The sequence below is a fragment of the Hippopotamus amphibius genome, chromosome 4 (assembly GCF_030028045.1).
Source record: "Hippopotamus amphibius kiboko isolate mHipAmp2 chromosome 4, mHipAmp2.hap2, whole genome shotgun sequence".
Taxonomy (NCBI): Eukaryota; Metazoa; Chordata; class Mammalia; order Artiodactyla; family Hippopotamidae; genus Hippopotamus; species Hippopotamus amphibius.
The window spans coordinates 132440784-132468152 of record NC_080189.1 but is presented as its reverse complement, the minus strand read 5'-3'; the positions used below and the strand labels follow the sequence as shown (position 1 = coordinate 132468152).

General features: G+C 38.0%; 1 protein-coding gene across 4 annotated transcripts in view; it reads right to left on the bottom strand.

Moving 5' to 3' along the window:
* Positions 1–664: 664 nt before the first annotated feature.
* EPC1 (enhancer of polycomb homolog 1) overlaps positions 665–27369 on the bottom strand; it is a 90653-nt gene continuing 63948 nt past the window's right edge. For 2 of the 4 annotated variants that reach the window (XM_057731167.1, XM_057731163.1), the window contains exons 3-15: positions 18593–18738; positions 17973–18179; positions 17453–17601; positions 16419–16578; positions 15246–15425; positions 15077–15166; positions 14846–14994; positions 13123–13475; positions 5494–5612; positions 5327–5413; positions 4331–4472; positions 3864–4227; positions 665–2090 (exon numbers count right to left, since the gene is read on the bottom strand). In XM_057731167.1, coding sequence (XP_057587150.1) covers positions 2018–2090; positions 3864–4227; positions 4331–4472; positions 5327–5413; positions 5494–5612; positions 13123–13475; positions 14846–14994; positions 15077–15166; positions 15246–15425; positions 16419–16578; positions 17453–17601; positions 17973–18179; positions 18593–18738 — 2219 coding nt within the window. In that variant the 3' untranslated portion in view covers positions 665–2017. Of the gene's footprint in view, positions 2594–3863; positions 4228–4330; positions 4473–5326; positions 5414–5493; positions 5613–13122; positions 13476–14845; positions 14995–15076; positions 15167–15245; positions 15426–16418; positions 16579–17452; positions 17602–17972; positions 18180–18592; positions 18739–27369 lie in introns of all 4 variants that reach the window. The other 2 variants (XM_057731164.1, XM_057731166.1) reach the window with 2 other exon arrangements.

Sequence of the window (27369 nt, the reverse complement as noted above, 5' to 3'; positions counted from 1 at the left end):
AAATTTCTCTTTATCATTGATATTTAGCAATTTGATTATATGCTTTAACGAACTTTCTTTATGTGTGGGCTTGTGGTTCATTGATTTCCTTAGGTCCATCTACATCATGTCTGGAGAAATTTTGGTCCTTTAAGTGTGTTCTGAACACCAAAGCCAGAGTAAGCCTGTTCTGATCACATCACTCCTCTGCTTCAAAATCCAAAGTCCTCAGAGTCACCCAACAGGCCCCCCACAAGCAGGCTCCCAATGCCCTCTGACCTACCTTCCTCTCCTCTTTGCCTGTGCACCAGCCGCACTGCTGTTCCTTCAGCAAACCAGGCACACCCCACCCTTGTACGTACCCTCTCCGCTTCCCCCCACCCTACTGGAAACTGTAACCCTGCCTCATGCTGGCACTGCTTCTCCCCCTGCCTTGCTCTACTTTCCCCCCAGTACTTACCGTACAATTTAAATTTTACATATTCTTTCTGTTTTTATCAGTCAATGAAATTGTGAATTCCATGAGGGCAGGAATTTTTTCACTGTTTGTAGGACCCAAAACAGTCCCAAGCACAGTAGGGAATCTTTCAACAAGTAACTGCTGAAACACTGAAAAGTAATTGCTCACATTCCCAAGACACCCCTCCCCCACCCACTGAATGATTTTAATTAAAGTCACACAAAAGTTCTTGGGTTGAAAATAAAAGCAAAAGACCACCACACATTAGTTTGTCAACATGTAATGCCCTGGGTTTATTTTGTGAGAATTCTATCACAATTTTTCCAGGTGGGATTAAAAACCTTAAGGATAATGTATGCCATTGGACTGGGCATTCAGACTTCGGTACTGACAAAGCACTAGTAGTAGTCTGTTAAGTACCATTCTCTTCACAGAAGAGAGGTCAAATATTTCCAAAGGAAGGCACCCGATATTTGTGGTTCTGGCCTCGCAGCCTTCTGGAGAATCTTAAAAGGAAAAAAGCTGGCTGGCTGTTTTTAGAAACTGGAATGATGATACACGTACAGCAATTACTGCATTCTTCTCCCTTATATCCTTTTTGTAAGAACAAGTAAAGAATGAAGTCTTTCAAACAATTCGACAATAAAAAAAGTACAATTTTTTTCTTGTGCTAAAAAAAGGGCAAGACAACATAAACTCCAGTTGTAAGGACTCCATTTGCATACTTGATTTAACACTTTTTGGTGTGGAAGGAAATGGGACTACTGGGCTGTTTGCAGAGCAGCAACAGAACATTAGTGCTTTAAGTACCAGAAACTGCCCACAGCTCTGCGGGCAGGTGGGGATGGGAGGATTCAAGAGACTTCATTTTTAGCTTGTTACTTGTCCTAATGATAGTAGACCAGGAAGATCCCCATTTAACAGTACATTCCCCGTTTTTAAAAAACTGATGCCTTTTTTTTTTTTTTTTTTTTTTTGTAAAATTCTGTATGTATGTCACCATTTTTTTTCACATGATACACAGAAAACTCAGGGACCCAGAGGGGAACCAAGTTATGTTATACCATTTACAAAATACCAAGGAGTCCACAGCTACCTAACACATTTACTACAGCACAGGAACCAATGAAGGTACAGTGTACAAAACTGTAAACACGGCACAATAAATAGATAAAACAGCAGGTTCTGCACCATGCACATGATGTGATGACACTTCATCTCTACACACTCTCACATCTCACACTCTTTGTTGCAATTTATTTCCCTCCCACCCCCCACCCCCAAGTGCAAAGCATCACAAATGAACATTTCTGTATTCAAGTAACATATATACAAGGGTATTACAAATATGCAGTACTGTACAGATAATTGCTGTATTCTTAATTTACAGATGTTGATTTTTTTCCTATTAACAGTAAGAAAAGAAAAATTGAAGCATGAGAGATGAGCATTGCTGTCAAGTCCCCACAGCTGCCACAGAAACGCATGTGCTGCATTCCACCATCCCTTGCATTCAGAACGCTACTGATGCATAGCACCGAGTCAAGTCCCCAGGCCGCGGCTCCGCTCCTGCGGGCGCTACGTCACCTCCATCGCTACTGTGTTGTCTGCTATGTTGTTCAGTGCTGGCTTTTCTGATTCATGATTTTCCCTGTGGGAAAAAAGTTCAATCAATTACTCACCTGCAATACACTTAACAAACCAAGATGATCTTCCCAATAATAAGTTCAAATGTTTTTACTAATAGAAAGAGATCTGAGTCTTTTGGGACAGGAGAGCAAGTAGAGGAATATGAACCTTTTCGGTTTATTATCAGGAACACACGACCGGAAGTCAGGCTTGTGTCTGCTACACAGTCCATGGTCAACTACACTACCCACAAAACTGTGGTAGCACCCATGCAACCCAGATGCTACAACCCATAAAGATCACCATGCTCTAGTTAATAGTTTCAATTTCCTCCTCTATCAGACCTTTCCTAAGAGTTTTAAAAAGGAACAACGGAAGGGTCACTCATGTCAGGACTTTAAGTCGGGGTTCTTTCTCTGCATGGAGCTGAGCCATCAGAAGACCGGGGTCTTAGCTGCTCCAGGCCCGCGGCTGCTGATATGCTTGGAGAGCTCAGTTAGCTCCTCTGGATCTTGGTTTCCTCACCTTTAAACAAAAGGGCTAAAATCAGTGATATCAAAGTCTTCCATACATGCCAAGTGTTCCGTGGTTATATAATTCTACAGCAATGAAAACCACATATCATATATTTAAGTAAGAGCCATACTTGAGTGACTAGCGATGCTAGACCCAGAACACTAAGAATGGATGAGCACGGAGCAGATGACAACTGCTAATTAAGTGCAGAAGGGATACACGGGTCCAGAAACTGACAGCCACAGTCTGTTGCTACACTCTCTGCTCTCTGCCCTGGGCCACTCCCAGCTGAGGAAGGCTACACATCAGTCTGGTATCCAAGACGTCCCAAAGTCTGGCTTCCTTCTACCACTCCAACTTCTACTACTACTATTCCCAAATCTCTAGGCAAACTAGTTTACTTGTTAACCTCTGAACACATATGTATTTCCCCAACTCTTTCTCTTTCTCCTCTCTGCACACTCAAGGTGAAATCTGATCTTTTCTGTAGAACATTCCCAGAATATCCCTGGTGTGAAAATACTTCTTATACTGAAATTATAGCCACAATCTATACAGCTAATGTGACAAGCATATAATGCTTTGTGATACCTCTAGAACAATTTTTACCTATTATTTACAGTTAACATCATTTAACTTTCACACTTTCATGCTCATGTTCTAGCTAAACTGACAGCTCCTTGTCTTTCTCATTTTGTTCCCTCTGAAGCAGACAAGAGGATTTAAATTATCATTCATAGTCAAAACAGAATAGAGCCTGAGCAAACATTCTAAATCATCTATTGAAACCTAAGAAAATAAGTTAGCAGAGAAAATAATGGTTTGATTAAAAGCTGACCTGGCATGAATACTGTAACCCTTTACATTACTTACATCATTAAGAGCGGATTAGCATACTAGCCATGGTGGGTTTTATCAATTCTGTCTACATGAGAAGCTGTGGAAGAAATTATAAGCAAAAGAAACATTCTAAAGAGAACTCCTTCGATCCAAAGGTAGAATAAAAAGTGAGAATATAAGCTCTTATTATACTAAGAAAGTGATGTCCCGATCACAGATGCAAGATTCACTATACCCCTTTAAAGTTCAAATTCTCAGCAATTTTGAATTACAACATTTATCTGTTTAGTTCTTACATAAATAAGGAATTCTCATGTATACATTTTTAACGTATATAAGGAACAGAGCAAAAAACACAAAGAAACAAGCAGAGCAACGCCAGAGAATTTAAGTTAGATCTCATATTTTCCTAACATTTTGGGCTTAAATAACTACTCACCGTGGAACTGAATCTACAGAGGACGAAGACGGGACCTTGGAAACTTGACAGTTTGCTGCAGCGGCCAGCTTTAAGGCAGACGATGGGACAGCACTTAAAGTCCTAGGTATGTGTCGTGCATTTATGGGGGCAAGAGAGTTTACAGTGGCGACTGATGAAGGTACAGTTAATCGAATGTTGTTCCCAATCAGAACCTGAGTTGTTGCAGAATTGGCAGCAGTCACCGGGTGACTCGGTGCACCGTGGGAACCCGCCGTCTGGGTCACGTTCGCAGGCTGTAGCAAAGCCGGCCCTGCTGTCGACGGACTCGTGTGGACAAGTGCTGTGGGTGTAGTACTACTGAGGTGTAAGCCCTTGTATACTCCTAGGGAAAAGGAAAGAAGCTTCTAAACAACTGCACCTGTGCTCTTTATTATGGACATACGTTACAAATATTATCAAAGCAAGTTAACCGTCTTTCTCCCTACCTGAGGCTGGAAGGACGCCATTCACCCCAATTCCGAGCACCACATCCTCCTTCATCTTGAATCCCATCAGTTGTTCTGATGTCACCAAAGCAGAAGCAGCAAACTGAGCACTAGCGGAATCCAAAGTCTTGGAAACAAAACCCTAAAAAGAAAATACAAAGCAAATCTAATCAGCATCACTCAGTCTCAAATTAGTATTAAAGCTTACACAGGTTACCAAAATCAATCTGAATATAAATGAAAGTCACAAACCACTGAAATATCTTCATCTCTTCTGACAGTCATAAATTTGATTAATGTTCAAATCATATCATCTTATAACTCAAGCGTTATGAATTTGCATCTTATGTGACAACATGTAATATGGAAGTACCAAAACAAACCTTTCAGAATGTGGAAACAGTAAACATCCAACACAAAGTGTTGGACAAGAGAGTAAATGACAGGTGTCAATGGTAAACATTTCAGTGATTTGCCATGAATCAATGAATGAATTCACATAATTTCAACAAGTACGCTTGTAAAATTTCCTTCATCTAACTTACACATATACACATGTGACCAAAGGCACCTTTGGGACAGTAAGATAACTGTCCCTTCAGAACAGAAGGAATCAAACATCACATCCTAATTCAGCCTAGAAATTAAGAAGCCTCTTAAATTTTTAAAATGGATTTTTCCTCTAAGATGCTTAGAGACACAAATCTTAGCCTTTAATTAAGCCTTAAATGTGTTTAAATGGCAAACATTTATCATGCTTTAAGTTCAAAAGGGATTTCTTTTCATAGCAAAAGAGGGTATTTCAGTATAATTTCTAATACATTTTAATAATAATTAAAATTCTCCATATAATGAGCTGGATGAGGTTGTATATTAAAGAAGTACATTCACAGACTACAGATCAGACTTGAAGACAAGGTCTCCATCTCATTTAACTATGCTTTTTAGTTTTACTTTTTAAAATAGGGAGCAGAGGGCAACAGGTTCTATACTCACCTGTATTGTTCTTTCTAAACCCTGTATAGAATGGCTATGATGCAGATTCAGGTGAAAGCCACTTTTCTGCTGGTTAGATGCAAGGTTCTATGACAACAGTTGGTAATTAGAGATGAACTCTGGTGGGAAACAATGAGGGATAATCATAAGACAGACAAATCCCTCACCTGTGACGTGGTGGTGGAGGAATTACTACTCGCTTGCTGTTGCTGAATTTGTGCAAGCTGCTGTTTCTGCATGAGTGCCAGCTGCTGTTGATGTTGCTGGTATTGTTCGGCTGTAAATGCTGAACATAAAAACGAGAAAACACTTTATAAAAATGCGCAGACATCACACACATCTTACAATACACTAAAACACACTTAAGAAAAAATTTGTGCAAAATTAAAGCATTTTAGCATCCTGTTAAAGATCACTTCCGAATGAAAATTTCAGCATTTTTATAACCACACTTAGCGAGAGTGGCTTGAGTTTAACGAAAAACAAAATGAAACTGTCTGAGTTGCACATAGGAAAGAGAAGGGCTCACTTCCCAAGTCTCAAAACCATTATTTTTGGTAAGCTGTGATACTTGTGCTAGACAGTGTAAAAGGTAATATCAGCTTTTTTCATTTGCATATTGGAAATTCAACTTTGCACTGAGCTTGAGAAGAAATCTGATAATTACCATTTGGTTTCTAGTTTATTTATAATACTACTGTCCCAATGCATTCAGATGAACCTAGCAGTTCTGTGCAGAAATACTAATTATTCTACATATTTTCTAATTTTAGTCATTACAAAAATTTCCTCTATATGAAATATAAGGTTGTTGGTTTATTATCTTTTTTCTTTCTTTTTTTTTTTTAAAGAACCCATTCTTGAAGTTTAACAGGAAGAAAAGAGGCTCCAAAGGTTAATTAATTTTCCCCACCCAATTAACCCACCTGGAAAAAATCCAGTCAATAAGAACGGAGATGTTTATGTTGGTTTACTGTACAGAATGATGTCTGAGGAAAGACACTGTGTTATGCTACTTATGTTTGTCTATGGAGAGCTCAGTTCTAAAAAAAACAAACAAAAAAATGTTCATTTATTACCCCCCCAAAAGTGTGTGCAGTTTTTAAAAAGGAAACCTTTTTCTTTTTTTCTTTTCTTTTTTTTTTTTTGGTGCTGATTTAAAAAAAAAAAAAGAAAGAAAAAAGAAAAAAAAAAGCACATACAATCACAACATCTGACTTTAAGGCTTCTTTAAGAAACCTGTGATGTTTGGGTAAGAAGTATTTAAAACAGAAAAAAAAGGCTTATCATGCATCCCTGGGTACTAGGGAATCTATAAATCATACATATTTCCTCAATCTAAAGTTTAATGTTTTCAAAATACTGTCAGCTAATTTGTTGTTGTTTTTAGTTAAAGACATTTTGATAGTTTAGTTAGAACATTACTTCATCAAGTTTTGCAATTTTCACTTATACCTCATAAGAATCTTTATCCTCCAGGATATAGCTTTTGCCTAGGACAACTACAAAATTCTTAGATAGATGTTTGGTAGAAGTTCTACCATATTTTGAATGAATCAGAGAACCGTGAAATAATATTTAAGAAAACCTCAGAAGTTGTTAGTATTTCCACAGGCTTTTATACTTGAGCTGAACTAATTTCTTGGGTTACAAAGGCAAAATGTAACTTCTTGTTGAAAAAATTGTACTATTCATTTTCTTCTTTGGGGTGTTACAAATCTGTTTAGCTGATATATGTCCTTTCCTACTATGTTTGTAATCCTTAGATCTGAAAAAGCCTTTATTGATAATAGGATAATCTGGGAAATACTGACATAAAAGTAGCTTTCTGTCAACATGACCATTTCCATATAACAGAAATGTGTTAAATCAGAACTTGAAGAAAATTAAAAAATAATAATAATGCTGCCCTGCATGATTATAATTAAAATAATATTTATCTTTATGTTTAAAAAAATCCATACAAAGCAATTGTTTAAAACTAAAGATCCTTGATTTGTTAGATAGGTTTAATATGTTTTTGTGATTGCTACTTTAATTTCCGAAGCTTGAGTGAGTTGCTTAAATCTTCAATTTCCTGGTAGGAGATATTTAATAAACTTGAAAAAAAAAAAAAAAAAAAAAAAAAAGGACCATTTCTGGAAGGTCATGTCATTACACATATAGAAAACAATAATTTAGCATTCACTGTAAAGACCTATATACAAAACTCCATTTATATGAATGAAAATATTCTTTTGCAGAACGTTGCTGGTGTTTGTATGTTTTAATTTAACATTAGCAATATTAAATTGGAAATCGATTTGAATAAAAGTTCCAAATATTTTTGCCCTATTTAAATCAACCTTTCAGTCCTTAGTCTCTGAAGGTTTTGTGAATTTCACTTTTTAAACAACTGTTAACTTCCTCCTAATACAGATTCAGAAATAAAAATGCAACCGACATTTTAGATCACTAATGCTCATCGAGATTTTAAATCCCTATGTTAGCCTATTTCTTACATATCTCTATACTCCAGAGTCTATTATAAAAATTTCCCTGGACATTCTTCATAAATGTTCTAGAAGAGATGCACAGAGTAACATATAAGCTAGAAGTGATGTTAATAAAAACCATGGGTCTAGGGGCCAAGAGATCTTGATTTTTCTTTCATTCTCAGCTCTGTCATAACCAGCTAAGTATACCTGAGCAAGTTACTTAATCTTTGGGGGCTCAGTATGTTCATCTAAAACACACAAGAGACTAAATTAGGTGATCATTAAAGTCCTTTTCATGTCATGAGATGCTAAGATTTTATATTTCTTCTGAGAAATAAAATTCCAATCCAAAGGGGTGTATGAATGAGTAGGAAAGCCTCGGACAAAAGTAAGGCAGTAAATTTGGGCAAATAAAATCTGAACTGGGTTTTATACAATTACTTACACAGGAAACTGAGAAGACCTTGGATGTCATTATAATTCAAAGTGTAACCAAATGCTAAGTGGAAATAAACAAAAATGACCATATTTCCCTAGAGCTCTATTGAGGTCAAGTTTTTAGGTTGTATGTCTACCTCCAGATATGGTGTGGTAGCCAAGTGTGCAATTCACATAAAGATGGACAAGATGGTTTTGTGGACAGATCACCAAACCTAGAATCAGAATCATTTCAGAGAACCAAAAAATTTTAGATCAGGAGGGATTCTTGGTGATTTCCTCCTATAACCTCCTAGTAGAGATGAAGAAACTTTCATCTGAGGTCACAAAGATATTTAGTAGTGGAAGGGGAAACAAAACTACCCCCAAACCAATGAGATTTTAAATGTAAAAAGAAACAGATAAAACTTTGTTTTAGATTTAATATTATTTACAAAAAATAATAAAACGTTTTATGTACGAACAGTGTGCGTGGTGCTTTAAAAGAAATCTCATGTATAGAGCACCTGAGTCATGGGAGGGACAGGATTAAAAGCAGAGAACAGGGAAGAAGCGCGACAGGACTTCAAATATTTGGAGGATGCTATGCTGCTGGGAAGCTAGAAAACTTACTCAGTGAGCTTCCAGGGGCAAACGGGACCTGTGCATTTCAATGTAAGGAGGAAGCTTTTGCTGAACATACGGACAAACTTTCTAAACAAGACTCCCAACTGTAGAATAACCTGATCTAGAAAGTTGCTGAATTTTAATCTGCCCCTGGAGGTGTCGAGGCAGAGGCCAGAAACCACCACTGTTTGGGTAGCTTCTAACAATTCTCTGGGGTAGGAATTTAGATGGGATAATCTAAACTTTACGAGTCCACGTCTTATGCAAGGAACCACCATGTGGTCGGTACACCAGTACTGGGAATGGCCTCGTGTTCAGGCTGCTGGTCTTTATGTTACATTCCTGTGGCTGGAGCAGGTCAATGCAATGATCAAGGGAGGAGAGGGAGGGCGGGAGTGGGGCAGTGACAAGCACTTAAGAGAAAGGAAAACAATTTGAAAATTCAGGGACGTCCCTAGTGACACACTGGTTAAGAATCCGCCTGCCAGTGCAGGGGACAAGGGTTTGATCCCTGGTCCAGGAAGATCCCACATGCCATGGAGCAACAAAGCTCGTGTGCCACAACTACTGAGCCCATGTGCTGCAACTACTGAAGCCTGTGTGCCTAGAGCCCATGCTCTGCAACAAGAGAGGCCACTGCAATGAGAAGCCCATGCACCGCAATGAAGAGTAGCCCCGCTCACCACAACTAGAGAAAGCCTGCACACAGCAACGAAGACTCAATGTGGCCAATCAATCAATCAATCAATAAATAACTTAATAAAAAAGAAAATTCAGTTTGAGAAGATGGATTCTAGATTACCAAAATGTATATATATTTAAAAAAAAAACAAAACAACAAACCCAAACATCTTTTTTAAAAGATACCCCTCATTAGAAATTTCTTTGAGTAGTACACAGGCAGAAAATTATTTTAACACAGGAAAAAAGGGTAACTATAAAGAAAGAAACATACACTGAAATGACTCCAGACAGTGTTACAGGATGACCCCCTAATCAGCAGGCTTGAATTGATAGTCTCGAGGTTCATGAGTATTTATCAGTTACCTAAACTATCCAATCTGAAAACAGGATATATGTATATGTACAACTGAATCACTTTGCTGTACAGCAGAGACTAACACAACACTGTAAATCAACTATATTCCAATAAAAACTAAAAAAAAAAATTACGCTGCAAATAGAAGTCAACTGCCCTGTTGAGCAAGCTACAGATATCGAGACTTAGAACCTATCATTCTAGCTACAATTTCCTACTGACTCAGGAAAATAAACCAAGTCTATACCGTAGCTATGAGAGTTTAGAAAAATGACTTAAAATGTTGATGAAATTTCACTGGGAACTAGGAATTCAAATCCTGAACATATAATAGTTTAAAAATCACTTTTCTGTTTTCAGTCTTTCTGAATTAGAGTCCTTCCTAATTATGAAAAAAAAAAAGGTATTAATTCTGCATCTGATACTCCCTTAAACACATGCAAATGAATACTTAGTCACTGAACAAACACTAAGCTTTCAAAGTTTTTTTTTTTTATAAAGTTTTGTTTTTTTTCTTTTTTCTTTTCCTTTTGGCTGTACCATCCTGCTTGTGCGATTTTAGTTCTCTGACCAGGGAATGAACCCAGGCCCTCAGCAGTGAGAGAGCACAACGTCCTAACCACTGGACTGCCAGGGAATTCCCCAAACATATTTTTGTGGATAAAAAAAATTAGAAAAATGAATTTGGAAACTGTCCAAATCACACATTAACTAAAGATTATTTAAAATACACAATTCACCCTTAAGGACTACAATCTGGTCCTAGAAATTCTAACACTGCGCCATCCTGCTGTGCGGCATCCAGAGGTCCAAGCACGCCAGCCCCGACCAACCAGGCTACCCGGCTGGCCACACCACTGTGCAAAATGGCCACGACTGGGAAGCGAGCAAAAAAGACCCTGAGCAGCTGACACGGAGGCTACGAAAGCAGATGTGTTAGAGCTCATGCCCTTTACCAAAACAATGGCTCCCGACAGCCTCATTTAGAATGTCCTATTTGAGAGTCAGAATAGGCCTTTATAGAGGATTACTTAGAAAAGGGATCATCAGTCCAGAGGGCATCACTATGTCACAGAATACATATAAATATTAATATTTAAAATAATGATAGATTAATAAAAAATGGCTAAATCAAAACCCACATATTTGGCTTAAGCAGCAAGCAAGTGTATCCCCTGACTCGTCTGTCATATAACGACTGGTTAAGTTCCAAAGTCAGTGTGGTAAAAATCAAGCCTTAAAACTTCCTTTAGTGTGTACCACGATGGGTCCATCTCATTCTTTCAATAAGCCCAGTACAGCCCGTTTTTCCTCTGGCATCAGACTAGGTCAGGGTTTCTGTGGCCGAAGACCAGATGGAGTAGTTTGGTTTGTATTTGGGAGCTATGCCAAATGAAGAAAAAAAACATCTTCAAAACTACAATTCCATCAACCAAGGTGAGATGCTTAACACAGCGAAGCAGCAATGCAGGCAATGATGCTGCAAGAGGAACAACAAGAGACTCACATCTCCTGTCCCCAAAGTGGCTCACTCTTAGTTCAGCTGTATTTAGAATCCTGCGTAACATCTGAACTGCTAAAATTTTAACTTTTTCTCCAGGGGCCTATAGTTGAGCTCACTTAAGTTAAAGGTACGCATGATATGAGTCCACCGTTATATACTTTATAGAGCATGAAGAGAAAAGCTTTAGGTTTCTGGAATATTCACAAACATGAAAGAATGAAGCGTTACTCTAAAGCAACCTGCAGGTATCTCTTTTGTATGTATACAGGAAGATCTAGTAAAATTTAAGGGAAAATTGAAAACAATTAAGTGCAACAGAAAAAAATGGGTAGGCCCGTTTAATTTGATCACACATATAGGGGAAGGAAATGATTAAAGAGAAAATTATATAGTTATTAAAGATTTTTTTTCAGCTAAACTTTTGGTAACATTACTGTTCCATGTTCACCTTTTAATACTCTTTGGTGAACACAAATCAAGGAAGCTTTACAACATCCAAGCTGACTTAGGTAGCGCAGTAAAACAGCTCATACAAAACAGACCACTGTAAGATCCTTGGGATAGTTATACAGCTTTAAGAGATGCAGGAGATGAGGAATTGATAGAACAAGCCAATTTTCTAAGTCCAGTCTCAAAGAATTTTAAACGACTTAAAAATCTTTACCAGGGAAACATATTACAAGTTTATACTATTAAAATTTCTACACTCACACCATATAAGTCCTCCTTCATAATGAAAAATTCTTCATTTTGATTTTTAAGACCATAAAAGCAGAGAGAAACTGACTCATCGTGATACAGACTCTGAAATTAACAGGATTGTAAATAATCTGTTAGGTAGGCCTCAGAATATTTTAGATTATCTTCTACTTGATTTCTGAAATGATTATTTTTCTTATGAGCTGAGAGACTTCTGTTTCATAGAAGTACTTTATTTCTAACCACAAGGTAAATTGATTTATGAAATCTTCTCTGAATGTCTTTAAGAATAAGAAGCACATTTTCATATTTATTAGGTTTAACTAGCCTTACCAGATAATTAGGGGGACAGAATAAATATCTTTATAAAAATCTGTAGTAACAATTTTAACAGTGAATTTCTATAACCTATATGCCTCAAACAACAGATATTTGCTTTAAAATAGAAAACTAAAATTTGAGGAATATTTTAAGTAGATAACTTTTATTTTAGACACATTTCACAATGTAGGCATAATACTAAAGAAGGTTTTAACTGAAAATATTTCCAAAATTATTAAAATAATCCTTAAACTTAAATGCTTTTCTTTGAAAAAGTAAGTTTCTCTCTTACAAATTATTCTGAATTCTTGTGTAAGCAGAGAAAGCTCGTATATCTATCAACTTGCTGGCCTACTCTAAAGCAGTCTAAGTAAAAGACCAGAAAAGCGTCCAAATATAAAACACTATCAATTTATGGTCCATTTTCTTTCCATATTATTCGAAAACATAACAGCTGAATCTTGGTGGTTCACGAGGTATATCCAGGAAACAAATGTCACACATTAAATAGCAATAAACGTCTTAATGTATGTGGAAATGTTTAAATGAAGACACATGTATAATCAGGACTCAAATACTTAAACCCAGATTTTAAAAAAATACTATTTTAAGAGAAAAGGACTTTTAGCTGTGAGTATAACACACCACATACGCCAAAAATTGATGAACCTGATGCTTGTACAGAAACACACATCATAGCAAGTGAACATACCAAAGTGTGCTGAACCACTGCTGCTTTTGCTCTGCGTAGAGGTACTGCATGTCTGGGTCCCGGGCTGTGCTGTTCCTGTTCGATTTATACTCCTACATAAGTTCCTACAGGAGAGTTCATCACTGTCACTGTCATGTAGGGATGGTGTCCGAGGCCTAAAATGCCGCCATCTACATGATTTGATATTGACTAGTATCTGACTGAGGTCTTTAGAGAAAGATTTGTCCGAGGTATTTGTTTCTGAGGTATTGGCAAACTGATTGACTGGAGAATGTTGTGGTGAGGAAAGCATTTCCAAATCCAGATGGCGAAACATGCTGTCATAGTCCGAGTGAGCTCTGTCCAGTAAGACCCTATTAAAAACAAGGCAGAAACATATATGTAAAATAGCTACTCCCCCAAGCCCCCAAAAGCCATCTCATACTGAATATTTAAAAGCTATAAATTTGATTATTTCAGTGTTTGGCTCTATGGGCTAAAATCTCAATTTCTGTTAAGTTCTTTGACTTTATAATGATTCGATTACAGAAGAAAGTAATCAGCCGTAAATAAGAAGGTGTACTATCCATTTTACAACAGCAAGAGTCTTCTAACAGTTCTACAGTTGGCCTAACAGTATATTCCAAAACATTTATGAAGTATTGCTAACATCTGTTCTTTAAGCAAAAACTTTTTTTTTTTTTTGGAAGGGGTAGGTAGGAGAAAAGCAGTAAAAGGTGTGTGATCTTTGGATATTTTACACTATTAAAATTTTTTATAGACAAAATGTTTGAAGCCACCACTCAAGAAGATGTATTTTCACTTTTTAATATAAACTTTATAAATGACTCCATCCTAAAATGGTAAAACTGATTAATGCTAGTATAGAATAAAATATAGCCAACATAGAGAATTTTCACTACTATGATGTAGACATAATGACAGGGTTGAAAAAGCACTCCATAAAATGTATTTTAGTGGCTGGATAATTCTAAACTAATGATTAAGTGATAATAACTGCAATTAAGATTCAAAAATGAAAGAAACGTGTATAAGTCATTAATTTACCGTAAATTACACCCTTAGGTTTCTTGCTCAAAGCACCTTGATGGTTTATCTGTTTTGCCTTTTATTTTTCTTAACTAATATTATACACGAGTGTCTTTCTTTTGCTTTTGTGTGTTTTGCAATCCCCCCTCCCTGCCCCCGCACCCCTCCCCCCCAACAACTTCTCATATCAACCCATCTAGACTATGAAGGGCTCCATCAGGTCTAAACAAAGGCAGGCGTCCTGACAAGCTGATGTCAAGATCAGGTCCTGCATGGACCCTGGAGCCTTTCTGCTGCCAAGTTAACTCAGTGTACTAGTTAGTTATATGACATTTCTTAGCCTATTTAATCCTTTTCCTCAATATCTCCCAGAACTCCTAAAACAATTTTTTGTAGTCTCTTTACTGTAATATAATTCATGTAATCCTGATTTACACTTGCCCTCATCTATCTCTGAGGTGTTCAGTCTTGGGAAGAAAAGCAGATTCATTAGGGAACCATTAGCTGTGCATTAAAAGCTGTGGTTGTATAAGAAACAGGTCACAGAGCGGTGAAGTATCTCAGCCAAAAAAATCAGTTAAGAACAGCAGGTGGGAACAAGCGAGCTCTTTGGAAGGATCACCTCCCTTTAAACTTTAGATTCCATCGCCCACCATCTGAAACACCCTCTGCTAGGAACACAGTAACGCCTTACCTTCCACCGCGCCCAACCCGTCTTCGTGCAAATCCAATACACCTCTGGGGCACGGTCAGGGTGGTTAAGCAGTAGCGGTATCGCACATCCCCTAATCCTCCATCGCTAGGACTAGTCCAAGGCCAGTTGCCAGTTTGGTCTAAGTGAGGCTAAAAAGAAAAATCTGAATTATTTTTTTTTGTCAGCTAGAGGTAAACAGTTTGTTATTTAAAAAGAGAACCCGAAACTTACAGCATAGTACTGACAGCCTGCCTTCCTACGGAAGGCAAAAGGACCATCGGGGTCATTCTCTTCCTCAGCTTCCGAAGAGCCAGACAGAACCTTTAAATAAAGGAGGTGAGTCAGAACAGGAGCCTTCCTATGCTTCTCGTCTGTGTTCACGAGAAGCCCTCACACTCACCTGGGAGAGAGGCTCTTCGTCCGAGCTGGGAAAGTCATACTGGTTCAGGTCTTTAGCGTTGAAGACCGGCAGCGCGGCAGGGCTGGCCTGCTGAGGAGCAGCAGCAGCAGCAGACGAAGGTAAGACTTTGGGCTTCTTTTCGTATTTACGTTTAGGTCGGATAAGATCGGCCTTATCTTGCTGCAATACAGTCATGAATTAAACACCAGAAACCATGTGCAACGAACTGAAAGTTTGGGGGAAGTTTTAAAAATAAGTTTACTGTTAAAATGAGGGCATTCCTACTCATAAGAGATACAAGACCCTTATATTCTGTCATCTACTGTAAAGTCTTAGAGGCTGGTCTCTATGAAAACATGAATATGTTCCTACAACCTAAAAACAATTATAGTCAAGTAAAAGAACAGAAGTTCTCCAGCTTCTGAAATCCCTTAACTACAATTAGTATTCACTGCTGGCTCCTGTATCTTTTTCTATGAAAATTCTAGGAGAGAATTTTTAAAAAGGGACGTCTAGTCTTTATTCTAAAGGATTAACAAATCAATACTGGGAACGTAATAATGAAAACATATACACAAAGCAAACTTCAGATAATTGTTCACATAGTGAGAAATAAATCCATAATGCTGAGGTATTAAAAAAATAAAGAGTAGTAAGGACTTGCTAGCTAAACAATGAAAGCAAATTGTGAGCAGTTTTAGATAAAGATATGAAATCATCAAACAGGGAAACGACACAGGAATAAAACACAGAGGCAAGAGTGGCAGAGCGATGAACACAGTGCAAGCTAGCAGTGGCGTGGCAGGCAGGGCAGAGGCTAGGAGAGGTATGAACTTGGGGTGCAGGCAACAGGCAAGAAAGGTCAGAGGCAGAGATGATATTCGTCAGGAAGGAAAAGATCATGGCAAGTATCACGGTTGTGTAAATATGCTAAATATTTATATCAAGTTTTATGCAGTTTACAGCATTATGGTTTTTAAAGAAAAGTTAATTATTAAACTATAAGGTATCTCTCTTTACAATTTCTACTGCTGTATCTACAAGCCAGTCTTAAATCAAAAGTTGGCTTTCATGGTAGGGTTTATATATATGTTTTTTCTTTTTCACTCTGATTCTAATGATAAAATACCACTCCACATTTTTAGCTACTACCATCACAAAACTTTTTATCACCTTATTAACTTTAAACTCCTTCACATCCATGGCTTCCTGGTGTTTGAACTGCCCGCTGTTGGCGAGGGGGGCAATGGGGATGGAGTAGGTGGGCTTCACGGGCTGCCTCTGCGCCATGACCTCAGACATGATCTCCCCACTGTAGTCACCCAGACTATACCTGAAACGGTGCAGAAAGGAGGTTGAAGCAGTTAGTTCTCTAAGTACTCAACCTCATGACGGCTAATAACTAACTGAGCTGTAACTAGAAACCCTGATTAGGCCTCAGGTAAGATGAAAGGAACCTATTTGCTGAATGCTCATTAAAACTAATGATGACATAATTCCTATTGTTTCTTCCTTGTGCTTTTTGGCTTATAGCTTTATCTTGGCACCATTAATAGATAACTGTGGGAAAGAAACCAAAGGTTTACATTTTAACATAGCAATTCTGGTAAAAGATTTGATGGAGACATTGAAATTCATGCCTAAAATGGTGCTTAGGAACCTTCTGCTAATTTGAGTTGCCTGTGCTATAACACTAATTTTTCTGAAATGAGTCACAATACATTGAACAGTGGTTTTCTTTGGGAACAGGGACTAGGAAATAGGGGAGTGAGGCCTGACGTGTTCACTGTGCTCCCTGATGAAGGATTACTTGAGTATTAAGATTACGCCTGCCCCCGCCGTTTATACTGCTCTGTTAAAAAGCTCAGTAAGTGTTAAGAAAAAATTCAGTGTCATCTAGTAAATAAAATAAAAACTTTAGAAGTGTCAAATGTTCTCTCCCTCACAGCCCTGTACACAATTCAAGTAAGGGCAACACAAGGGAAACACATGGCATAATTTAGTTTTACTGAACCCAGTCACTTTAAAAGTGAAAATAAAGAGAGGAAGGCATGTAAACTTATATAAAGCATATCATACCACACATTTCAACAGTCTCTATTATTAAAAGAATATATTCCTGGAGTTACAGATAATTGCTTAGGAAATTAACTCTACACAAAATTCTAATGGTACCACACTTCTAATGCTATTAGAATATACTTTACCTCTTTTCCATAATTTCCAGTGTTAAGTGCAATAGCTCCCTTTTACTCTTTTCTCTTCTTTTTATCATCTCTAGAATGGTAACAGCCCGACTTAGATCTCGACGCAACTTAAGCATTTTTTCATAAGAGGCTTCATCATTTTTGCGATTCTGCAAACATGAATTTGCTTAATGTCAATAAGCATTTCTGACTACTGGCATTCTGAGTATAGCTACTGATATATAAGAACATATATATTTGAAGGCTGAGAATAGAATTTAAAGACACTGAAAGGGAACATGGATCACAAGGAAATCAATTTTGAATATGGTTTTTAGTGGATTAACATTAAAATATAGCATTAATAACTTTGTAATGAATTTTAAGGCCGACTCATTTTAAATTAGTATTTTTCATTAAAACATATAGAAAATCTGTCTAAACACAAATTAAAACACAACCTTCAGATACTGATACTCATAATTATAAATTTTCTTACATCAAAAAAAAATTACAAAAACATTTCCCCAGGTTCCCTTACTTTCCGAGTCTGCATTTTCTCAGTACGTCTTCTAAAAGCCACATAAGGGTCATTTGTGCTGGAACCATCTCGCTTCTCTTGCTTCACTGAGGGGATAAGAGACGGCCCTCGGCAGTTTTTTCTCTTTTTAATCCAGTATTCATAAACTTCTCTAATTAACTCATCGTCTTCTTTCAGCAGCAGCTTGGCTTCCTGCAGACTGACTGGCTAAATGTAAAATCATTATGTCACTTTCACACAATACAAATAAAACGTTCAAAAATACTTCTGAGTTTAAATGACAATAATCAAAATAACAGTATTAACAACAGCAAACATGCTGAGTACCTTGTACATGTCAGACAATGAGCTACACGCTTTACATAAATTATCTTATTTAACTTTCACATCAATCCCGTAACGTTTATCATCTCTATCTTACAGACAGGGAAACAGAGGCGTAGAGAAATTTAAACAAACTGCTGAAGACTACACAGCCAGTAACGGGCAGAGGTGAGACTATTCATGCTTGTCCACAGCCTGCTCGCTTGCCCCCTCCCCAACACTACACCGCTTCCATGTGAGCAGATATCTCTCTGTATGACACACACACACACACAATATACACACTGAAGCTGTACCTGCTGACCACTGCCTTTCTCTAGACGGTCAATCATCTCCTCAAACTGCAGTGGGCAGATGTCCATTTTCTTCTTCAGTTTATTCACAAATACTTCATCTTCAGAATCCAAATCATAATCGGGCTGTTCAGCATCCAAACTGAAAGCTGACAGAAGAAACCACAGCAGTCATTTACTGTGCAAACACAGAGAATACCGTGCACACGTCTAGATAACCTCTAAAGAAAGAGGAAAGGTTTTTTAAAGATTTTGTTTTCAGACTCACAAACACTCTAAGCTTCCCACACTTAAAGTTGAAGAACATCTTTACTGTTAAAAGTGATAAAAGACAACTGATGTGACCCCTTCCCCCACCCCTCAAAGCAAACAAACTAGAAGCCCACTATTAAGAACAGAAAGATTGTTAAATTACTGGTTGAACTCTATGAAAATTTTGTAGCTCAAAAATGATAAACTATCAGCAATTTCATGTAATTTGACATAATAATAGACGGATAAGGTCTTTAAGTAAGATTGTTTCGAGAATATTTAAGTCCTATTTTATAAATTATTGAACTACTTTGCCAAAAGCTCAGGGGTGGTTCTAAAGCTAAAGGGTGAGAAGCCAACTGCTGGTAACAGTCACAGCGTCACTAGGCGAGCGCATTCCTGCTAATAAGGCTTGTTCCCGCATGAGAATCAGTGTCCTGGTCACGGAAATGGGAGGGCAAGAACCACCACTTTATACTATGCCATCAAATGTCACTCAGTTACTTATCACAATTAAGCCAGTTTGATCATAATGTAAGTAACATACTAGGATGCTGGATATCAAATCCGTCTCACAGCTTTTCCTGCATCAACACCTCCTCTGAGCTCCCAGCACCTCCGAACCCAATCCTGGCAACTGTACGAGGCTCTTTCCGACCTGCCTGGCCAGCCTCAGCAGGACGTTATGATCCAGCAGTATTGAATTCCATCTATTTCAAACAGCAGGCTCTTCTTTCCTGTCTTCAGGCCTTTACATTAGCTCTTTTCTGCCTGCCCACCTAGCAAATGACTACTCAATCTTTCCAAAACCCAATCTGACATCAACTCCTGTGGAATCCTTTCTCAATTGCCCCCCACCCAATAAGTGGTTCCTATTTTTATCTTTTTTAGAAGTTATGAACACTATCCCCAGAAAAACAGATGGTGTAAACATACAACATTTTGCATAAATTACAAGCAATGCAAATGTCCCTAAAAGCATGTGGCACCAAGGTCAAAAATGCCTGTTCGATATTACTCCCCTTCTTTTGTACTATTTTTCACACATACTTTACAATCTTGTTTGTTAAGCATTCAAATACGCTTGAGAGGAGGCACTGTGTCTCATTCATCTCCGTACCTAAGCACAGAGACAGTAAACATGTTCACCCTGTATACCAACTCTGCGTGCAGGACTCTACTGAAAAGCATTTGGATTTTGACCCTATTCAAGTGGGAAAAAACCTGAAAAAATCTTCAGTTACCCGTGGTGAGTCTGTGGATAGGTGCAAGGGAAGACCCTGACTGCCCCAAATCTGCCATTCCTGCTTCTAGATTAACATCAGAATACACTATGACACTATGGTTCATTTTCATTTTGACCTATATCACACTTCTATAACATTCCTAATTAAAACAAATGAACATTCAGACTCCATAGAAATCTCTATATGTTACCATCTCCACACACGTTTCCTGAAATGATAGGCCCTTCAACGATTTTCCATCATCTGATTCTGTGTGCTACTGCTATGTAAATAGAGATTTTGGAGATTTCAAACTGGATTAAAACTGACTGTTGGATTAAACACACTTGTTGTTTTGTCCCTAACCAAAAACATCCGTATCTGTGTTGTTCAACAGAGTAACCACGAGCCATGTGTGACTAATTAGATTTAAACTAATTTAATTAAAAATTCAGTACCTCAGTTACAGCACCCACATTTCAAGTGTTAAATATTATGCATGGCTAGTGGTCAGTGCTATACCAGATACCACAGACAACAGAAACATTTCTACCATCACTCAAAGTTCCATTAAAGAGGATGATCCAGATAGTTCAGAAAGCCAGGCTGACAGGGACCAACCATCAACGTTCCGGCTTCTTAAGGGAGTATTTGATTCATTTTTAGGGTCTCATTTACACATTTCTTTGGCAGCCTCCACGATAAAATTTATTTTTCTTTAGGTCAAATCACATTTACAAAGCTTAATTATTCACAAAAACTAAACACGCTTGCCTAGTACCACCTTACTTTTGCATTATCAAAATACACTTGGCATTCTTCTGGCATACCTTATATCACCAAGGACAAGTTACATTCAGTGAATTAGGGAATGGAATGGAGACTGTAAAGGAAGATTCCCACCCTTGGGGGCTCTGTGTCTTTGCCACTGAAGTTAACAAGTACCCAAGAGTCAGGCTGCTATTGCCTCTGCAAGAAGCTTTTCTTTAGTTAGTACAAACTCATCTAAGACCTTCAGATACGAGGAGAACCAAATCTTGTTCAGATATAAAATATTAAAACCCTAGAGAAAAGCTAACATGTAAAACCTCACTTTAGAATTTCATTTGACCAAAACACCACAGCCAATGATTAAAGTGTAATTTGGCTTCAGCCAAACTTGCAGCATCCAACTGACAGCTCAGCTGCAGTTGATAAAGATGTAACATATGTATCACGGTTCTAGAAACAGGAGTATCTTCAAATTTCCTGGGCCATGTTACTGCATAGAAAACAAGGTCTAAAGAGACACAGGCAAATGAGTCGCCTCTTCCAATTGAGTTCTGCCAATTCAAAAAGCCCTAGTTAGCCAATGACTGTTAAACAATGGGAGCCATACTGTAGAAGCTGACTGTTTAAAACATTCTGATAGAGATAAATCCAGATACGTATACGGTTAAACAAAATACAGTATTCTATACAGATGGAGGAGAAAATTCTATGGAAAATAAATCTAAGCAAAAAGAACGTAATAGTTCATATAAATTGATTAGACTATTTTAAAGGAGATACGAAGGGGTACAAACCACTGTGCTTAGAGACCAGTAACAGAGATGAAATGTACATAAATGTCTATGTAACGAGTGCCACATTATGGCTCAGACTAAGGGTACACAGGGGGGTATGTCCATAACTCCAAGCAGCATTTTTAAATTACAGGAAGCAAATAGTGAAAGGGTATTTGGGGCCACAAAATGGCACAAAATGTAGATTACCAATAGAATATAACTCCTGATTGAAAAGAAAGCACACTGTTCAAGGCTGAGGAGAAATTTCTCAGGGCAGGAATGGAACACAGGTTTCAATTCAAGCACTAACTCTCAGGGACTGGTAACATCTACCTGCAAAGACTGTGGAATAAATTCTGGGCAGCAGAAAAGACTATCGTAATAGTGGTATTTACTGTGGGGTGGTAGGTATTTGACATCTTTGCTTAGACCTAAGAAGACAAAAGCTATCACCGGCTAGCTAGATCATGACATTTTTAAACTTCTTTATATTTACAAACTATAGAGCCTGGAGTCACTTCTAGAATGTACTTGGGGAAAGTAAACAGAGAATCCCAGATCTGAAACATTTGAAATCCCAGATATGAAGTCCTTTATAAATAAAGTTCTGTGGTTGATGCTATAGATTTTATCTGTGAGAAAGTAAAACCAAAAGAATAAGGGGAAAGAGTGTATGTTATAGGGGAAGTGGAGGAGGCAAAGAGAAGGAGAAAATACAATCTTTCAGACTCAGGACATAAAGACAGGCTACATCTGTTCTGAGAGGTAATAAAAAAATAGGTTCTACAAGGATCTACTTTTAAAAATCTTATTTATAAATAAATTCAAACTTACAAAAGCCTCAAAATAAAAACAGCACAAGGGACACCTGCTACCCTTTACCCGGATTCCCCTGCTGTTACGTTTACTCTATTTGCTTTATCACCTGCATGTGTGTGTCCTCCCCTGCCATGTACGTACACACACACACACACACACACACACACACACACACAATATTTTTTCAGCCACCAGAGGGTAAATTGCCTTCATAATGGCTCTTTACTGCTAAATACTCCAGTGTGTCTCCTAAGAATAGAGATTCTTTCATGGAATCACAGTAGAGTCATCAACTTTATATTCCAATTTTGCCAGTGGATCCAATAATTCATAATGTCTTCCACTGCAGTACAGACCAGCCTGGGTTCAGGTACTATCTCCATGTTGTCTCTTGGGCCTCGTTTAATTTGGGCCGTCTATCTCCACAGCCCGCCTCTGTCTTGCAGGCTTGTCTCAGCGTGTTACCAGGATTACTGCCAGCACCTTGCTCACTTTGTGTGTGTTGGATTTTCCCCACTGTGCCTGGGGTGTGCACTCTCAGCTGCCACAGTGGATGCTCAGCTTCTCAGCCCCTCCCGGGCCTCACACCTAGAGGCACATGATGTTCATCTGCTTCTCGTAAGTGGTGATAATTTTAATCACCGGTCAAGAAACTGCCCCGTTACTCCACTGTATAACTACCGCGCCCGCACCCCCTCCGCCCCCGAACTAATAAGCAGTTTGTGGGGAGAGTTTAAGGCCATGCAAACATCCTGCTCCTCATCTAAATTTCCTCTTCTATTGAGCACACACTGGTGATTCTTGTGTGATTCAATCTTGATCATGGTAATTGCAAAAATGATTTTCTAACTGCAGCACTCTCTTCCCATGGCACCGCTGAGCTCTCGGCATTCTATACCGCACAACCACGACACTACACTTCTCCACCATTTAGTACGCTATTACCAGTATGGACTCATGAATTCCTGCTTTTTCAGTGGTTTATCATTCATTATTATACTCAATTATTCCACTGCTTACAATGTCCCCACATTAGCCAGTGGAAACTCCTACGTCCCCTTGTGAATATGCCGCAGCCATCTACCTGTGTGAGTTCTTAATTTCTGGCATAACGAGATGTTCTGGGTTTACCTTGTGTTTACCCTGCCCCCGCCCTGGGGTCAGCCATTTCTCCACATACTCCCCCCTATTTGGTGGGGAACGGATCAGGGCATAGGTACCAGGTGTGCTTATTGCTACTGAATATTTTTGCTTCTTGGCTCCACCAGTGGGCAGAACTGGAAATGCCCAGATCTGTATCTCTACACACACACACAAACGTATTCAAATATACACCAAGACTGCCTGTTAAAAAAAGATTTCCTTTGAGGATTAACAGGAGAACCTTGAGACCCAAGTGTAAGGGGAAGGGGGACAGAGACTTGTTCTTGCCTATTCTGATCAGAACTGTTTTGTCCTTTTTGCCAGTATGACCTGGAAAGAAGTCTTAGCTGTACAATCTAGAAGCCTTCCAGATCACCAATCAAGAGAGAAACAACATTAAGACCTGTTGGACAGGAGATGTTAAATAGCACTCAAATAGTTTAGAAAGTAACCACAATTTGGAACTAAGAAGGGGATACTGGTTTTAATATCGGTTTCTTCCTTTACAGCTCTGACAGGATAAAAGACAGAAAATTATGATCTCTTTCCTAAGCCTGTTAAAGATAAGAATAACGTTGAGATTTTCCAAATAAATGTTCAATGAAATGTTAACAGATACATGTAATGAATACTGGGTTGGAGAATGCTGGGTTAGAATACTTTCAACTACAAGATTCCCAGAGCCCGTAAGTAATGTGCATTATAACTCTGGGGGTGAAGGGAGAATATAACATGCAATAATTCTCAAACATGTTTGATCATTACTTTTTTTAGGCAATACTAACTGTCATCTTAAAAACTCCACGGAACAGTTTGTGTAACATTAGTTTCAGAGTTTTACAAAATAAAAATTACAAGAATTGAAATGAACCAGTCTATACACATAATCCGAGGCAATGTACCCTTCATAAGGAATTTATTAGACCACCCGGCATTCAAGATTCAATTTTAACTTTGCAGAAGTTTACAATATAACTAGGCTTTTCTTGTGTATTGTAATATATTAAAAGCTAATACCAATTTCCACCCCCCACCCCCCGCCCCTGGGGATTTCTTTTTCTTTTCTCCCTCCTTGGGGATTTCTTTTTATTTTTTTAAGCTCTTTATTGGAATATAATTGCTTTACACTGTTGTGCCAGTTTTTGCTGTACAACAAAGTGAATCAGCTGTATTTATACATATATCTCCATATCCTCTCCCTCCTGAGACTCCTTCCCACCCTCCCTATCCCATCCCTCTAAGTCACCACCCATCATCGAGTTGATCTCCCTGTGTTATGCAGCAGCTTCCCACTAGCTATCTATTTTATATTTGGTAGTGGACAATACCAATTTTTAAAGAATTAACTTCAATTTTACAAAATCTCTTCCAGAAAATAAGAGGGAATACTTCCTAACTTCTTTTATGAGGCCAATATTAACTCATACCAAAACCTGACAAGACAGAGCACACACATACACACACGACTACCAACCAATATCTTTCATGAACTTAGACGCAAAACTCCTCAATAAAATCCCACCCAACAATGTATGAAAAAAATAAGACACCACAGTCAAGTTGGATTTATTCCAGGTATGCAAGGCTGGTTCAATATTTGAAAACCAACCAGTGCAACCTATCATATCAAAGACTACAGAAGGAAAAAAAAAAAATCACATGACCTTATCAACCGATGCAGAAAAAGCACCTGACAAATTCAAGTCAGGATACAAACTCCCAGTACACTAGGAACAAAGGGGAACTTCCTCAATCTCACAGAAGCACCTATAAAAAAACATCCTACAGGTGACATAATACTTAATGGTGAAAGACTAAATTCTTTCTCTCTAAGATCAGGAACAAGGAAAGGACCTCTGCTCTCACCATTCTTACTTTAACATTGTATTCAAGTTCTAACCAGTATACTAAGGCAGGAAAGAGAAAGTAAAGACATACAAGTTGGAAATGAAAAACAAAACCACTTCTATTTGTAGACTACAACATGATTTTCCATTTAAAAAATCCCAAAGAATCTACAAACATCTCCTAGAACTAATATGTAATTTCAGCTAACACCACAGGACATAAGATCAACACACAATTAAACTCCATTTCTGTATACTGACAATGAACAAGTGGAAACCAAAATCAAAAGTGCAATACCATTCTCAATTGTTCCAAAGAAAACAGGTATAAATCTAAAAAAAAAAAAAAAAAAGTACTAAAAAACCATGGATCTCCATGATGAAAATTATAAAGTGTCAACTAAAGAAATCCAAGACCTAAATACTTGGAGAGTCATACTGTGGTCATGGACTAGAAGATGCGATATAGAAAAGATGCCCATTCTCCCTACAATGATCTATAAGTTTAAATGCAATTCCTATCAAAATCTCAGCAAGTTTCTTTGTAGACACAAACTTATTGTAATATATACAGGGAAAAGCTCTAGAATACCCAAAACAATCTTGAAAAAAAAAAATAAAGGAGGAAGCACTCTCCCTGCTGTTAATGATTATCATATAGCTGCAGTAATCAAGACAGTGGTACTGTCTCAGAATAAACACAGAGATCAATGCAATAGAACACAGAACCCAGAAACAGAGCCACATCAATATGCTCTATTTGCATATTGTAATTAATTTTTTGGCCAAGAAGCAAAAGCAATCACTGGAGGACGGATCACTTTTTCAATAACGGTCCTGGAGCAATTAAGTATCCAGAGTGGGGCCGGGGTTGGGGGGGGTGGGGGGGGTGGGGGGCGGCGGGGAAACACCATAACCTAAACCTCACACTCAAAACTGATCATACACTTAAAGGTAGAACAGTGAAACGTCTAGAACAGGTCATAGGAGAAAATCTTTGGATCCCGGGCAAAACAAAGAGTATTCTTAGAGTTGATACCAAAATCATGATCTACAAGAGGAAAACTGAAAAATGGATCTCATCAAAATCAAAAACTTCTGCTCTGTGAAAAACTATTAAAACAATGAAAAGACAAATTACACACTGGAAGAAAATATTTCCAAATCACACATGACAAAAACTTGTGTCTCAAATATATAAACAAAATAAAATCCTCAAAACCCAACATTAGAATAAATAATCTAATTAGAAAATGGGCAAAAGACACGCATAATCATTTCACCAAAGAGGATATACAGCTGGCAAACACATGAGAAGACGTTTAACATAACAGCCATTTACAAAAGCACAAATTTAAAGGACAACGAGATACCACTGCATACCTACTAGAATGGCTAAAATTAAAAAGTGATAACCTCAAATGCTGGCAAGGATACAGGAGAAACTGGATCACACACGCACTGCTGATGATAATGTAAAACAGTACAGCTACTATGGGATACAGTGTAGACGTTAGGGTCAAACTAAAAATGGATCACCCAGCAACTACACTATTGGTATTTAACCCAGAGAAATAAAAATTTCTGTTCACTCAAAAATCTGTACATGAATGTTCATAGCAGCTTTATTTGAAATATCAATAGTTAAAATCTGGAAACTACCCAAATGTCTTTAAGTGGGTGAGTGGTGGAACACACTCGGAGCACACATTATCATGGAAGACTGCTCAGCAAGAGGAAGGAACTACTGTTACGTGCAACAGCTTGGATGAACGTCAAGGAGCCTGTACTAGGAGGAGAAAGTCAATCTCAAAAGGATATATACTGCATGATTCCATTTATGTTAACTTCATCAACAAACATAATTACAGAGATGGAGAACAGATTAGTGGTTGCCAGGCTGGGGGTGCATTTAAAGGAGCAACAAGGTGGAGTCTTGTGGTGAT